The sequence below is a fragment of the Oncorhynchus clarkii genome, chromosome 9, assembly GCF_045791955.1.
Source record: "Oncorhynchus clarkii lewisi isolate Uvic-CL-2024 chromosome 9, UVic_Ocla_1.0, whole genome shotgun sequence".
NCBI classification, from domain to species: Eukaryota; Metazoa; Chordata; class Actinopteri; order Salmoniformes; family Salmonidae; genus Oncorhynchus; species Oncorhynchus clarkii.
This window is the reverse complement of record NC_092155.1, coordinates 74,100,260-74,117,965: the sequence shown is the minus strand read 5'-3', so window position 1 is coordinate 74,117,965 and position 17,706 is coordinate 74,100,260. Positions and strand designations below refer to the sequence as shown.

At 44.1% G+C, this 17,706-nt stretch overlaps 1 protein-coding gene across 2 annotated transcripts; it reads right to left on the bottom strand.

Annotated features, from left to right (window-relative positions):
• Positions 1-881: 881 nt before the first annotated feature.
• On the bottom strand, positions 882-6,167 carry LOC139417407 (amphoterin-induced protein 1-like). 2 transcript variants are annotated; one of them, XM_071166681.1, is made up of 5 exons: positions 5,994-6,167; positions 5,137-5,771; positions 4,552-4,734; positions 3,075-3,563; positions 882-1,304 (listed from the first exon to the last, which is right to left on the bottom strand). In XM_071166681.1, the coding sequence occupies exons 2-5, from the start codon at positions 5,605-5,607 to the stop codon at positions 915-917; spliced, it is 1,533 nt and encodes a 510-aa protein (XP_071022782.1). In that variant the 5' UTR covers positions 5,608-5,771; positions 5,994-6,167; the 3' UTR covers positions 882-914. The 2 variants fall into 2 exon arrangements, with proteins under 2 accessions (XP_071022782.1, XP_071022781.1); XM_071166680.1 differs by having other exon boundaries at positions 5,137-5,724.
• Positions 6,168-17,706: the final 11,539 nt, after the last annotated feature.

Here is a 17,706-nt window from a genome sequence, read left to right as displayed (position 1 = left end):
TCGTTTAAAGTTTGCCACAAGCCACCTGGGAGACACACCAAACATGTGGAAGAAGGTGCACTGGTCAGATGAAACCAAAATTGAACTTTTTGGCAACAATGCAAGACGTTATGTTTGGCGTAAAAGCAACACAGCTCATCACCCTGAACACACCATCCCCACTGTCAAACATGGTGGTGGCAGCATCATGGTTTGGGCCTGCTTTTCTTCAGCAGGGACAGGGAAGATGGTTAAAATTGATGGGAAGATGGATGGAGCCAAATACAGGACCATTCTGGAAGAAAACCTGATGGAGTCTGCAAAAGACCTGAGACTGGGACAGAGATTTGTCTTCCAACAAGACAATGATCCAAAACATAAAGCAAAATCTACAATGGAATGGTTCAAAAATAAACATATCCAGGTGTTAGAATGGCCAAGTCAAAGTCCAGACCTGAATCCAATCGAGAATCTGTGGAAAGAACTGAAAACTGCTGTTCACAAATGCTCTCCATCCAACCTCACTGAGCTCGAGCTGTTTTGCAAGGAGGAATGGGAAAAAATGTCAGTCTCTCGATGTGCAAAACTGATATAGACATACCCCAAGCGACTTACAGCTGTAATCGCAGCAAAAGGTGGCGCTACAAAGTATTAACTTAAGGGGGCTGAATAATTTTGCACTGACAATTTTTCAGTTTTTGATTTGTTAAAAAAGTTTTAAATATCCAATAAATGTCATTCCACTTCATGATTGTGTCCCACTTGTTGTTGATTCTTCACAAAAAAATACAGTTTTATATCTTTATGTTTGAAGCCTGAAATGTGGCAAAAGGTCGCAAAGTTCAAGGGGGCCGAATACTTTCGCAAGGCACTGTACATCACTGATCCATCCAATCACGTCACAGCGTACACCGAGCTCTCCGGTCCGTACCATCTCAGACCACTACGGGGGTGTCAGAGAAGACCAAACTAATAGACTCAGCCACAGACTTCTTCCTCCTTCCCTTCCCCAGTAATCCTCCCTCCTCATCCATCTCTCCCTGGTCCCCCTCCATATCGCTGGGGTTCACTTTCCCGTTCTGCCCAAGCTCCTTGGGGTCGATGAAGGCCACGTGCCTTGGGTCCGTGTTGTTGGCCAAGTCTTCCTGGCTGAGCATGGAGGAGTGGAAGGAGTCCTGGTGGTTGTTCTTGGGGCAGCAGAAGCATCGGCAGGGGGTCAGGTACAGGTAGATGAACACTAGGACCAAACTGGTCACGCAGCCCACCAGGGTGGTGTATGCCGTATTCAGGTTCTCGCCATTTCCCTTCTCCGGGAAGTTATGCACCTTTGGGAATTGATAGGAATGAAGTTGAATTTCATTTAGATTTTGCAGACGCTCTAAATTGAATTGTATAGAATAGATTTGAATTTAATTGAATTTACAGTGGCAAGAAAAAGTATGTGAACCCTTTGGAATTACCTGGATTTCTTCACAAATTGGTCATAAAATTTGATCTGATCTTCATCTAAGTCACAACAACAGACAAACACAGTCTGTTTAAACTAATAACACACAGACAATTATAATTGTTCATGTCTTTATTGAACACACCGTGTAAACATTCACAGTGCAGGGTGGGAAAAGTATGTAAACCCTTGGATTTAATAACTGGTTGACCCTCCTTTGGCAGCAATAACCTCAACCAAACGCTTTCTGTAGTTGTGGATCAGACCTGCACAACGGTCAGGAGGAATTTTGGACCATTCCTTTTTACAAAACTGTTTCAGATCAGCACTATTCTTGGGATGTCTGGTGTGAACTGCTCTCTTGAGGTCATGCCACAGCATCTTAATCGGGTTGAGATTAGGACTGACTGGGCCACTCCAGAAGGCGTATTTTCTTCTGTTGAAGCCATTCTGTTGTTGATTTACTTCTGTGTTTTTGGTCGTTGTCCTGTTGCATCACCTAACTTTTGTTGAGCTTCAATTGACGGACAGATAGCCATACATTCTCCTGCACAATGTCTTGATAAACTTGGGAATTCATTTTTCCATCGATGATAGCAAGCTGTCCAGGCCCTGAGGCAGCAAAGCAGCCCCAAACCATGATGTTCCCTTCACCATAATTTACAGTTGGGATGAGATTTTCATGTTGGTGTGCTATGCCTTTGTGTGCTGTGTGATCCTTCCAAACAACTCAAATGTAGTTTCATCTGTCCACAGAATATTTTGCAGGTGCATCCAGGTGCACTTCAGACTTGCAGCAATGTTATTTTTGGACAGCAGAGGCTTCTTCCATGATGTCCTCCTTGAACACCGTTACTGTTTAGTGTTTTACGTATCGTAGACTCGTCAACAGAGATGTTAGCATGTTCCAGAGATTTCTGTAAGTCTTCAGCTGACTCTAGATTTCTTCTTAACCTCATTGAGCATTCTGCGTTGTGCTCTTGCAGTCATCTGTACAGGACGGCCACTCCTAGGGAGAGTCGCAACAGTGCTGAACTTTCTCCATCTATAGACAATTTGTCTTTCCGTGGACTGATGAACATCAAGGCTTTTAGAGATACTTTTGTAACCCTTTCCAGCTTTATGCAAGTCAACAATCCTTAATCTTAGGTCTTCTGAGATCTCTTTTTTTCGAGGCATGGTTCACATCAGGCAATGCTTGATGTGAACAGCAAACTCACATTTTGTGAGTGTTTTTTACTGGAAAGGGGCAGCTCTAACCAACATCTCCAATCTCATCCCATTGATTGGACTCCAGGTTAGCTGACTCCTGACTACAATTAGCTTTTGGAGAAGTCATTAGCCTAGGGGGCTCACATACTTTTTCCAACCTACACTGTGAATGTTTGAATGATGTATTCAATATAGACAAGAAAAATACAATAATTTGTGTGTTATTAGTTTAAACAGACTGTGTTTGTCTGTTGTTGTGACTTAGATGAAGATCAGATCAAATTTGAAGACCAATTTATGAGGAAATCCAGGTAATTCCAAAGGGTTCACTGTTTCTTACCTTTATTGATCCCCAAGGGGGAAATAAAGACGTCACAGGATTACTGTACACACAACATCACAACACACAGCGAACACATTACAGAACAGTAAACACCTTGAGCAGCACGTAGATCGTCTCGTTGAGGGCTTCGCTCACAGCGTAGCATGTGTACGTCCCCGAGTCGTTCGGCTTCACCGGGCCGATCTGGAGACTACCGTCAGGAAGCACCTTGGCTGTCTGATTAAGGCCTTCCGTCACCACTACATCGCCAGGCATCACCCAGGTCTTAGACAGATCTCTGTGTTTAGTATCACAGCGCAAGATCAGCGTCTGTTCCAGCCAAGCTTCCTCGTCCGCCTCGTAGAACGTACTACAGTTCATGTAGTCTCTGTTGAGGTCGAAGACCCCCACCCTGCTTTTCTGGGACCCGGGGAGATAGCAGCTGTACTCGTCTTTAAAGTCCAGGGCTGAGTTGAGCCGGAGGATGTGCCAGTGGGCCAGGAGACTATATAGGCTACAGTCACAGATCAGAGGGTTGTTGTGGAAGTAGAGGCCGTTCTTTATCCAGGCAGGCAGCACCTGCAGCTCCTCGATGGGGGGGACCTAATAATACAGACATTATGAGAAACAATCGTAATAATAACACAGACATTATGAGAAACAATCATAATAATAATACAGACATTATGAGAAACAATCGTAATAATAACACAGACATTATGAGAAACAATTACATTTTTAATGCATGGGGGACCTAATAATAATTATATATTTTATTTGCACAGCACACTTTAGAATTCAGGTAAATCTCAAGGTGTTTCACACCTCACAGGCACAAACATAAAATCCTGAAGTCATAACAGGAATAACATCCTAAAGTCATAACAGGAATAACATCCTAAAGTCATAACAGGAATAACATCCTAAAGTCATAACAGGAATAACATCCTAAAGTCATAACAGGAATAACATCCTAAAGTCATAACAGGAATAAAATCCTAGTCATAACAGGAATAACATCCTAAAGTCATAACAGGAATAACATCCTAAAGTCATAACAGGAATAAAATCCTATAGTCATAACAGGATTAAAATCCTAAAGTCATAACAGGAATAACATCCTAAAGTCATAACAGGAATAAAATCCTAAAGTCATAACAGGAATAAAATCCTAAAGTCATAACAGGAATAACATCCTGAAGTCATAACAGGATTAATATCCTAAAGTCATAACAGGAATAAAATCATAAAGTCATTACAGGAATAACATCCTAAAGTCATAACAGTGCTGTAGTAACAAGCACTGCAGTCTGTCTGCAAGGTCAACATCATGGTTAGGTCAAGTAAACACAGTAAAGGTATAAAAAAAAACATTATACACACACACACACACACACACACACACACACACACACACACACACACACACAGACACACAGACACAGACACACAGACACAGACACACAGACACAGACACACAGACACACACACACACACACACACACACACACACACACACACACACACACACACACACACACACACACACACACACACACACACACACACACACACACACACAGTCTTATACCTTGATCCTGTTGGAGGAGATGTCCATTAGGCTGAGTTTCTCCAGGCGGGTCTTGTCCTTGACCAGTTCCAGGGGGAATCGTGAGATCATGTTCTGGGACAGGTAGAGTTTCTGCAGGCTGTGGAGACCCTGGAAGGCTGAGTGGTCAATCTGAGATATACGGTTGTTGTACAGCAACAGCACCTGGGAATATGGAGAAATTAACAGTAAACATTACACTTACAAGTTTCAAAGGAATAGACACATTTCAAATGCCATATTATGTCTACTTACAGTGTTATAATTATGTGCAAATAGTTTAAAAAAATCTCTCTGTCTCTCTCAATCTTCTTCTCTCTCTGTCTACCTCTTTCTCAGTCTGTCTCTAATCCCTCCTTCTCTCGTCTCTCTCTCTCTCTCTCTCTCGCTCTCTCTCTCTCTCTCTGTCTCTCTGTCTCGCTGTCTCTCTCTAATCTCTCCCTCTCTCTCTCTCTCTCTCTCTCTCTGTCTCTCTGTCTCTCTGTCTCTCTCTAATCTCTCCCTCTCTCTCTCTCTCTATCTCTCTCTCTCTCTCTCTCTCTCTCTCTCTCTCCCTCTGTCTCTCACCTCCAGCTGCCCCAGCGGTTCAAAGATGAACTCGTCCAGCTGTCGCAGGTTGTTGGAGGACAGGTCCAGGTAGCGCAGGTGTTTGACGTAGGCGAAGGCCTCAGAGGAGAGGAAGTGAAGGCCGTTGTGACTGAGTAGGAGGTTGTGGAGTTTGGTGAGTTTCACCGTGGTCCACTCAGCCCTCAGCCGGGAGACGTTGTTGTAGCTGAGGTCCAGGACGGCCGTGTAGAGAGGCAGGCCAGTGGGCACCGTGGTCAGGTTCATCTTGGAACAGCTCACGATGTTACTGGCACAGATGCAGGTCTTGTGGCAGTTGAGGGTTGAGGCTACCGCCCCAGACGGGAACCAGAGGAGGGCCAGGGAGAAGAAGAGGTACAAGGCCCATCGAACCTGGATCCTCCTCAGGCTGAGAGAGGGAGAGGCAGAGGGGGAGGGCTCCGGCAGGGCGCCCGCTCTGCGTGGAGGCAACATGCTAGGAGACGGTCGGTGTGTTGTTATTAAAGGAGAGGAACTTCCTGTATTATGGTTCTCTTCCTACACAGCATGGTGCAGCAGCTGGTGGAATCCCTGGCATCGCTTAATTGAGGTCTGAGAGAAAAGCAAACAGACTATTGTTGTTTGAAACAGAGACATGGCTGTTTGACAGGAGAGGATATCGTCATGGTTACATGCTTGATAGAGTGGAAGTATATTCCCTAAAATACATTCAGTCACACACACAATCACTATGAGAAACAATTACATTTGCATGCATTCAGATTTTAACAAATATATATATATTTTTTTTTATTTGATTAGTTTCTACAGCATTCCATTTGCTCCAAAACAGCATGATAATAATACAGAATGTATCCTACCTTAACGTCAGATCAGATTTAGCCATCCTCAATCATCCTCTGAAATGAAATCCATCCGCTGCCAAATCAGACACGTCTGTTTATAATTTGCACCTCGTTTTAGTCCGTACAGTAATAGTCTCTCCAATGTGAGGACAACAAACGGGATGCAGAGAGACAGAGAGGAGAAATCCTTCCTCGCCTATAGTCCAGCTTCAAACAAAACACTGCTCTGCTCCCTATCCAAATTTCCATAGAAGATTACGCAAGGATAAAATTATGCAAGGATAAGATTACGTAAAGATCAAAGAACACATGCCCTAGGACCAGTGTCACTCACCCAACCTGAATGAATTAATGACTGGGATAAGTCGGCTATGGGTCCAGGTAAGATGTATTTTTTTTAAAGGTACAGATGTCGGATCGTAACTTGATCACTCTTTTGTTGCAGATATTTTTCATGATGCTTCAGGAAATTCAAATGAATCTCATTAGTGGCTGAAAATGAGCAGTTCTCTTTTTATCCATGCGGGGGCAGTCGAGTCTTTGGGATCAGGGTTTAAAGGTAACGACATGTAACATATGGATTTGCAATAGTATACGCGTCAAAAGTCCCAATGCAAAGTTACACCTCTCTTTTCTATTTTTCTAGTTATTTATATTGAGGACTCAGCAAGCCAGCCTATTCCCTATAATGTAAACTCCAACAGAAATAACTTCAAATGTACAATTTCAAATTAAACCAAATTGTTTGCACTCATAAATACTGGTTTAAATGTTATTTTTTTAGCCAGCTTACAAGCAAATACTTTATGAATTTATTGTTACAAATCAACTTGCAAGGTTGCTAACCAACTAGCCTGCTGACGTGAAACCTACTAGCGTGCTAACGTTAACCCTACCAGCCTGCTAACGTTAACCCTACCAGCCTGCTAACGTTAATCCTACTAGCGTGCTAACGTTAACCCTACCAGCCTGCTAACATTACGCATGAGTCAGCCAGTTGCTATCAACACCTAGTTTAAGGCTACAATAAACTAAACCACTATTTATTTTTATAAATAAATAGCGTCCTCTAACCAGTTATCAAATAATGTTAGCTATCTATATTAAGTTATATTAGCCAACAAGCTAGCCAAAAAGTTAGCTTAGCCTAATTCACAGAGTACATGCAGAAAGCTTGACAAAACAAAAAGGAGAACAGATGAGGGCAAGCGGGTACCATTTTCTCTTTCTGGGTCATTTAGAAGATATCTGGAAATAAGTTAACACATTTGTAATAACCCAAAAATATAACTACGTTTGTAGTTATTGGTAACCGGTTTGTGACTACAACTAAGTAGTCTTTTGACCACTTACTCTTTTGACCATAGATGACCACCACGGAGTCATCTATGATATTTTAAAAGAGGAAGCTAAATATTTGAAGAACATGTTTTTTTTTCCCATCTCATCCTCACCCTTTGAATGCCGATTACTGTAAGGAATTCTTTCCAAATAATAAAAAAAAAAGAAAACTAACAAAGGTACGAATAGATCATTGCGAAGGCCAAATGACAGAGGAATAACTTTTGGAGGTTATTAAATCCTTTCAGTCTGGAAAATCCCCAGGGCTTGATGGCATACCGGTAGAGGTATATCAAGCCTTTTTTATATACTAAAAGCTCCATTGTTAGATTGTTTTAACTACTTCTATAGAAATGATAGTCTGTCAGGTACTCAGCAGGAATATCTGATTTCTCTATTATTAAAACAAGACCCAGATGGCAAATATAAAGAACCAGTCCATATAAAAAAAAACAGTAAATACTACTTCGTAAAGAGTTTTGAATTGTAAAGAGGAGTTAAACAAGGGTGTCCGCTGTCACCACATCTATTTGAAATGCTAGCTATTTAAATCCGATGATAACATTAGAGTATTAGAAATCCAAGGCTTAAAAACAAAGGTGTCCATGTATGTCGATGACTCAAGTTTAATATTAAGTCTGCAAGCTAGATCCCTGCAATGTCTCATTGCTGATGTAATGGCACAGCGGTCTAAAACACTGTATCTCAGTGCTTGAGGCGTCACTACAGACACCCTGGTTTGAATCCAACCAGCTGTGGTTTGGAGTCCCATAGCTTCGTCTGGGTTTGGCCGGTGTAGGCCGTCATTGTAAATAAGAATTTGTTCTTAAAACCTGTTGAGGCGAGGGGTTCCCCTCAGGGAACTCCCCCCCCCCCCCCCCCCCCGTTCAACTGAAACAGTGGCGCAGGGAATGCAAAAATATTCTTAACAAGTCCAAATGAAATACCTCAAATGAAAGATAAACACCTTGTTCATCTACCCAGCGTGTCAGATTTTTTAAATGTTTTACGGCGAAAACACAGCACATATTTTAGACCACCACCAAAACAAAGACAAAAGGCAGCCATTTTGTTCCACAAAAGATAAAATGACAAAAAGCAGGATTTTTAAAAAAATCATTCACTAACCTCTTGAAAATCTTCATCAGATGACAGTCACATGACATGTTACACAGTACATTTATGTTTTGTTCGATAATATGCATTTTATATCCATAAATCTCGGTTTACATTGACGCCATGTTCCGAAAATTCTCCAAAATGTCCGGAGGAATTATAGAAAGCTACGCCAGATAACAGAAATACTCATCATAAACTTTGACTAAAGATACATGTTCTACATATAGTTAGAAAGATACACTGGTTCTTAATGCAACCGCTGTGTCACATTTTTTTTTAACACTACGGAAAAAGCCTACCATGCAATAATCTGAGACGGCGCTCAGACGTAACAATATTTCTCCGCTATGTTGGAGTCAACAGAAATACAAAATTACAACATAAATATTCCCTTACCTTTGATGGTCTTTGATCAGAATGTAGTGCAAGGAGTCCTAGTTCAACAATAAATCGTTTTGTTTCATAATGTTAAATTCTAGTGTCCATGTAGTAGCATCTGCTACCACTTTCAGCTCAAATGCCCAAAAAATGACTTCTGGTCCAGAATAATTTTGCATCAAAACTTCCAAATTACATATTACAGGTCGACGAAACTGGTCAAACTAAGTGCAGAATCAATCTTCAGGATGTTATAATCATACAGATCGAATATCATTCCAACCGGGACATCCATGTTCATCTGAGGCTGATTGGAACAAAGGAGGCACTCTAACGCATACGCGCGCCTTCAAGCACATGAAAATCTTTGCGACACTTACTACTTTTCTTCCCATTAGGTCAAAGTTCACAGCAAATGCTCCATTCCACTTTCTACTGAATGAGGACATCTAGTGGAAGACATGGAAATTGTTTCCAGATCCATAACTTGTTGGGAAGGGAGGGGGCGATGACGTTAAAGTTGCCCCAACTTTCAGGATTCCAAAACTAGTTTGGAAGATTGCCTGCCCTGTGAGTTCTGTTATACTCACAGACATAATTCAAACGGTTTTAGAAGCTTCAGAGTGTTTTCTATCCAATAATAATAATAATATGCATATATTAGCAATTTAGGACAGATTTTGATGCAGTTCACTATGGGCACGCAATTCATCCAAAGGGGAAATACTGCCCCCTATCCTTAACAAGTTTCTGACTATATATTTTTTAAATGGACTCTCTGAGCTAAAATCGTTACAATATTACATATTGGATCTTTCAAAAATGTTACTTTTACATTACCCTGTAGTTTCCCTATAAAACGGGCTGACGGTGAGTATACAAAAAATATAAATTAGCTTTCAATAGAAAACTTGCGCAGGTGTTTGTATGCGTGTACACATGCATATACACACACTTGCATTCAAACATACACACTTGCTTTATTTTTCTTGTGGGGAAAAGTATTCCAGACCCCTTCCCTTTTTCCACATTGGGAAAAGCAAAAAGTTGAGGGGTCTGAATACTTTCAGAATGCACTGTTCAACTACTTATCTGTCTCCAAACCCTCATTCGTGAGAAGACTCTACAGCGCAGTTTGGAGATGGCAGCAGCGATTCGGCTCATGTAATGCTCCGGGTGTCGTGGGTGTGGAGTCAAATGCAGGAGACAGAGAGTTCAATGCTGCGCGTCTTTTAACCGCACCAACGCACCACAGGGTGCTCACAAAAGTTACGTTCCCAAAACACAGGGAATCAAAATGTACAATGGGAAACAATCCCGACCGGACACTAACACGTGCCTATACCACAGAGCCGAAGGTTACATAGAAATAATCCCGCACAACAACCAGGCGGGCCGGCTGTCTAATAAAGACAAACTAATTAAACATTCACAGGTGCTACCACTCAACATACAAGGAGGGGAAGGAAAAACAATCAGTGGCAGCTAATAGGCCGGTGACGACGACCGCCGAGCGCCACCTGCCCGGGAAAGGGAAACACCCTCGGTCGGACTCGTGACAGCTCAGCTCTGATGTCCTGTCGTGTTCTAAAGGATGGGTGATCAATTGTGATCGATTCACTTTCCATAATATTGATCAACTGTGGCCATATGTACAGCTACAGTAGCGAGACTCATGGGTACAGAACGAGCATCTGCATCTTCTGACTGGCTGTGGTGAGAGAGACATATAACGATGAAATTCAAATCACCCAGTTGGTCAATCATTCTCAGGGTGACTGGTGAATGCCTGCTGTTGCAGTCATAAAATCTCTCTGTTTGTTAATATAAAAAAAAAACTTGTGACCACACAGCAGGACTGAGAGGTTATTGCAGACTCAAAGCTGATTCCTACCAACAATGCATACACTCCATATGAAATGTGATTCTACACCTTATTTAGGATGTACCTACATGGGGACTTCATAACACATACAAAACAGATTCATAACACATACAACTCAGTCGTAGTTAACACATAAACATTTATTGTATTGTATCCCTAATTTATATCCCGTTAATCTCAGTTAGTATTTACCCTGTGATGACTGGCCCTGTTGATCTCAGTTAGTATTTACCGTGTGATGACTGGCCCTGTTGATCTCAGTTAGTATTTACCCTGTGATGACTGGCCCTGTTGATCTCAGTTATTATTTACCCTGAGATGACTGGCCCTGTTGATCTCAGTTATTATTTACCCTGAGATGACTGGCCCTGTTGATCTCAGTTAGTATTTACCCTGAGATGACTGGCCCTGTTGATCTCAGTTATTATTTACCCTGAGATGACTGGCCCTGTTGATCTCAGTTATTATTTACCCTGAGATGACTGGCCCTGTTGATCTCAGTTATTATTTACCCTGAGATGACTGGCCCTGTTGATCTCAGTTAGTATTTACCCTGTGATGACGGGCACTGTCTGTCTTTGAGAGGATTTGTAGCTTAGTCCTGCCCAGCAGTGCTCTGTGTTGAGGATGACAAAACACACACACACAGGGAGGCAGGCAGGCAGGCAGGCAAGCAGGGAGGGAGAGAGGGAGGCAGGCAGGCAGGCAGGCAGGCAGGCAGGCAGGCAGGCAGGCAGGCAGGCAGGCAGGCAGGCAGGCAGGCAGGCAGGCAGGGAGGGAGGGAGGGAGGGAGGGAGGGAGGGAGGGAGGGAGGGAGGGAGGGAGGGAGGGAGGGAGGGAGGGAGGGAGGGAGGGAGGGAGGGAGGGAGGGAGGGAACCTGTCGCTTATGCAAACACAATAAACCACAACCACCCACCAACAATTTCACTCACATTCACAGCCCGGAGCAGAACACACACAGGTTGTCTGGATCCAAACTGAACTGCTCTCTTTCACTATTCTTTCATTTCAAAATGAATAGTTAATCAGAGCAATTCAGTTGAAATCCAGGCTAGCACACAACACAGCCACAACACAGCCACAACACAGTCACAACACAGTTAGAATCACATTCACAACACAGTCACAACACAGTTAGAATCACAGCCACAACACAGCCACAACACAGCTACAACACAGTCACAACACAGTTAGAATCACATTCACAACACAGTCACAACACAGTTAGAATCACATTCACAACACAGTTAGAATCACATTCACAACACAGTTAGAATCACATTCACAACACATTCACAACACAGTCACAACACAGTCACAACACATTCACAACACAGTCACAACACAGCCACAACACAGCCACAACACAGCCACAACACATTCACAACACAGTCACAACACAGTCACAACACAGCCACAACACAGTCACAACACAGTCACAACACGGTCACAACACGGTCACAACACAGACACAACACATTCACAACACAGTCACAACACAGTCACAACACAGCCACACCACAGCCACAACACAGCCACAACACAGCCACATCACAGTCACAACACAGCCACAAGACATTCACAACACAGTCACAACACAGCCACAACACAGTCACAACACAGTCACAACACAGTCACAACACAGTTAGAATCACATTCAGTGGATGGATGGAGGCACCGAGCCACCGAGCAGGGAGACCTGGTAATCTTATCCAGGCAGGTTGGTTCGTCCACCACCAGCTTTGATGAGCTTGTTGAATTCTTAATGCTGTTATACTGGGCCTTATTTGGCAAGGCTTGATTGGGTCGCATCGACTATAAAAAAAAAAACAATTTTAGTCTCTGCAGGGATGCCCCTGAGATATTTGCTGTCCACAGGCCTGTTGTGTCTGAATTCTGATTCCGTCGCTGTCCGCCTCAGGGGTGCTGACTATTTTTCATACAGCTCAAAGTGATTAATGTTCAGTTCGACTCTCTGTTACCTGCTGTGATGAGGACAGCGTTGCCTAGTAACCAGCAGTACTGCAGTGGTCCACTTCACTTCCCTTTGCTCTTCATGTACCAGATAACGAGGAAACTACTATTACACAAACACTTTAGTTTGTTACCCCTAGCATGTCCCTTCTCTCGTCACTTAGCAACAGGCTTTTGAGTTGTTCTACAACATGTCTGTGTTGACAACAGAGACCATGCACTACACCAAGCCAAGTACAGACCCCAACAGGTGGTCATGTGATACGCTGTCAAAGAGTGGTACATTAGATATCGGTGTCGTCATCTGGAATTTACATAAACTAGGTAGACGGGTTGTCTCCTACATGAACAATGTTCCAACATACAGTGCTGTTGCCATAGGTCTGGGATTTTGATGAGACAAGCATAAAGGCCTTAGCATCATGAGTTGTTTACAAGTACTCTTCAAACCCGTCTGTAAAGCATCTTGTTTTTTTACAGAGATCCTATAATGAATTAATCTCTCGAGGGTCACAACTTTTAGACTTGTTTATGTGCTGCTGTGCTACGTGCTGCTGTGCTACGTGCTGCTGTGCTACGTGCTGCTGTGCTACGTGCTGCTGTGCTACGTGCTGCTGAGCTACGTGCTGCTGAGCTACGTGCTGCTGTGCTACGTGCTGCTGTGCTACGTGCTGCTGTGCTACGTGCTGCTGTGCTACATGCTGCTGTGCTACATGCTGCTGTGCTACGTGCTGCTGTGCTACGTGCTGCTGTGCTACATGCTGCTGTGCTACGTGCTGCTGTGCTACGTGCTGCTGTGCTACGTGCTGCTGTGCTACGTGCTGCTGTGCTACGTGCTGCTGTGTGGTTCGTTGCTAACCATACTTTGCTACCTGCCAACTTTATGTTTTTTACTTTTTAATTACCGTTTATTTTATTATTTTTTTCCTCGCTCGACTTATTTCATTCAACTTTTTCACTCCGGACGCTTTATCTGGACGTGGTTCGTCAGGACCTCCAACAGTCGAAGCTAAGTAGTAACATTAACATGATGCCTTCTAATTGCAGTCGCTGTACTCCTAATATACAGGAGAACGATCGCTTTCTGGCGAGGATAGCTGTGTTGCGAGCCCAGCTTCAGACGTAATCGTTAGGTAAGGGTAATTTCAGTGTAGGAAAGGGTGAAACAGCGTCTGTGCCACCAGTAAGTACAGATAGTAGTATCCTTCTCATGGCTTCTGGAGGGAAATGCTATAGGAATGCTCAACCGGTGTCGCTCATTAAGCCGACAGAAACATTTAACCGGTTCTCCCCATTAAGCAGCGAGTTGGAGTCAGAGTCCGAGCCTTCTCTGGTCTCTACTCCTCCCGTTATGGGGTCTGAGACGCCAAAGCCTCCCACCATTAGCTCTGACAAATTGAAAACCCTAGTCATTGGCGACCCCATTACCCGCAGTATTAGACTTAAAGCGAATCATCCAGCGATCATACACTTGTTTACCAGGGGGCAGGGCTACCGACGTTAAGGCTAATCTGAAGATGGTGCTGGCTAAAGCTAAAACTGGCGAGTGTAGAGAGTATAGGGATATTATTATCCACGTTGGCACCAACGATGTTAGGATGAAACAGTCAGAGGTCACCAACCGCAACATAGCTTCAGCGTGTAAATCAGCTAGAAAGATGTGACGGCATCGAGTAATTGTCTCTGGCACCCTCCCAGTTAGGGGGAGTGATGAGCTCTACAGCAGAGTCTCACAACTCAATCGCTGGTTGAAAACTGTTTTCTGCCCCTCCCAAAAGACAGAATTTGTAGATAATTGACCCTCTTTCTGGGACCAAGCTTGGCCTGTTGAGGAGTGACGGACTCCATCCTAGCTGGAGGGGTGCTCTCATCTTATCTATGAATATAGACAGGGCTCTAGCTCCTCTAGCTCCACAATGAGACAGAGTGCAGGCCAGGTAGCAGGCTGTTAGCCAGCCTGCCAGCTTAGTGGAGTCTGCCACTAGTACAGTCAGTGTAGTCAGCTCAGCTATCCCCATTGAGACCGTGTCTGTGCCTCGACCTGGGTTGGACAAAACTAAACATGGCGGTGTTCGCCTTAGTAATCTCACTGGAATAAAGACCTCCTCCATTCCTGCCATTACTGAAAGAGATCGTGATACCTTACATCTCAACATAGGGCTACTTAATGTTAGATCCCTCACTTTCAAGGCAGTTACTGTCAATTAACTAATCACTGATCATAATCTTGATGTGATTGGCCTGACTGAAACATGGCTTAAGCCTGATGAATTTACTGTGTTTAAATGAGGCCTCACCTCCTGGTTACACTCGTGACCATATTCCCCGTGCATCTCGCAAAGGCGGATGTGTTGCCAACATTTATGACAGCAAATGTTTATTTACAAAAAATAAAAACGTTATTGTCTTTTGCGCTTCTAGTCATGAAATCTATGCAGCCTACTCAATCCCTTTTTATAGCCTCCTGGGCCGTATACAGCGTTCCTCACTGAGTTCCATGAATTCCTATCGGACCTTAAGTCATTACGCAAGATTTGAGTTCTGGTTTAACCAAGATGAATAATGAATGGTTTGTAGGATATCTATGATGAGAACATCTGCTACATGACTAAAATATAAATGTAAATGTAAATGTCACAGACCCCCCCCCAGGAACTGCTGCTCATTCCGTGCATCCAGTTCCTGAGGTCTACGTCACTGGCCTTCTAAAGGTCACCGGCCTTCTAGAGATCACCGGCCTTCTAGATGTCACCGGCCTTCTAGAGGTCACCGGCCTTCTAGAGGACACCGGCCTTCTAGAGATCACCGGCCTTCTAGAGGTCACCGGCCTTCTAGAGATCACTGTCCTTCTAGAGATCACTGGCCTTCTAGAGGCCCCCGGCCTTCTAGAGGTCACCGGCCTTCTAGAGGTCACCGGCCTTCTAGAGGACACCGGCCTTCTAGAGATCACTGGCCTTCTAGAGGTTCCTGGCCTCCTAGAGATCACTGGCATCCTAGAGGTCACCGGCCTTCTAGAGGTCACCGGCCTTCTAGAGATCACTGGCCTTCTAGAGTTCACTGGCCTTCTAGAGGTCACCGGCCTTCTAGAGGACACCGGCCTTCTAGAGGTCACCGGCCTTCTAGAGGTCACTGGCCTTCTAGAGATCACTGGCCTTCTAGAGGCCCCCGGCCTTCTAGAGGTCACCGGCCTTCTAGAGGTCACCGGCCTTCTAGAGGACACCGGCCTTCTAGAGGTCACTGGCCTTCTAGAGGTCACTGGCCTTCTAGAGGACACTGAACTGTTTCATTAAGCACACCTGATTCCAATTCCCCCTGATTAGTAATTGTATATATGTGCCCTCTTTTCACCATTGTCTTGTCGGTTGTTGTTCCCATGTCCGTTCGTCTTGTGAGTACCTGTGCTCTGTTGTTTCGGCTTTCGTGCTGCGTGGATTGTTGTGCACTTGTTATTACGGGTCTCATCCTTATTACGGGTCTCATCCCGTGTATTGTTATTACGGGTCTCGTCCCGTGTATTGATATTACGGGTCTCGTCCCGTGTGTTGTTATTACGGGTCTCATCCCGTGTATTGTTATTACGGGTCTCGTCCCGTGTATTGTTATTACGGGTCTCATCCCGTGTATTGTTATTACGGGTCTCATCCCGTGTATTGTTATTACGGGTCTCGTCCCGTGTATTGATATTACGGGTCTCGTCCTGTGTGTTGTTATTACGGGTCTCGTCCCGTGTATTGTTATTACGGATCTCATCCCGTGTGTTGTTATTATGGGTCTCATCCCGTGTGTTGTTATTACGGGTCTCATCCCGTGTGTTGTTATTACGGGTCTCATCTCGTGTGTTGTTATTACGGGTCTCATCCCGTGTATTGTTATTACGGGTCTCGTCCCGTGTATTGTTATTACGGGTCTCATCCCGTGTGTTGTTATTACGGGTCTCATCCCGTGTGTTGTTATTACGGGTCTCGTCCTGTGTGTTGTTATTACGGGTCTCGTCCCGTGTATTGTTATTACGGATCTCATCCCGTGTGTTGTTATTATGGGTCTCATCCCGTGTGTTGTTATTACGGGTCTCATCCCGTGTGTTGTTATTACGGGTCTCATCTCGTGTGTTGTTATTACGGGTCTCATCCCGTGTATTGTTATTACGGGTCTCGTCCCGTGTATTGTTATTACGGGTCTCATCCCGTGTGTTGTTATTACGGGTCTCGTCCCGTGTATTGTTATTACGGGTCTCATCCCGTGTATTGTTATTACGGGTCTCATCCTGTGTATTGTTATTACGGGTCTCATCCCGTGTATTGTTATTACGGGTCTCGTCCCGTGTATTGATATTACGGGTCTCGTCCCGTGTGTTGTTATTACGGGTCTCATCCCGTGTATTGTTATTACGGGTCTCGTCCCGTGTATTGTTATTACGGGTCTCATCCCGTGTATTGTTATTACGGGTCTCATCCCGTGTATTGTTATTACGGGTCTCGTCCCGTGTATTGATATTACGGGTCTCGTCCTGTGTGTTGTTATTACGGGTCTCGTCCCGTGTATTGTTATTACGGATCTCATCCCGTGTGTTGTTATTATGGGTCTCATCCCGTGTGTTGTTATTACGGGTCTCATCCCGTGTGTTGTTATTACGGGTCTCATCTCGTGTGTTGTTATTACGGGTCTCATCCCGTGTATTGTTATTACGGGTCTCGTCCCGTGTATTGTTATTACGGGTCTCATCCCGTGTGTTGTTATTACGGGTCTCATCCCGTGTGTTGTTATTACGGGTCTCGTCCCGTGTGTTGTTATTACGGGTCTCGTCCCGTGTGTTGTTATTACGGGTCTCGTCCCGTGTATTGTTATTACGGGTCTCATCCCGTGTATTGTTATTACGGGTCTCGTCCCGTGTATTGTTATTACGGGTCTCATCCCGTGTGTTGTTATTACAGGTCTCATCCCGTGTGTTGTTATTACGCGTCTCATCCCGTGTATTGTTATTACGGGTCTCGTCCCGTGTATTGTTATTACGGGTCTCGTCCTGTGTATTG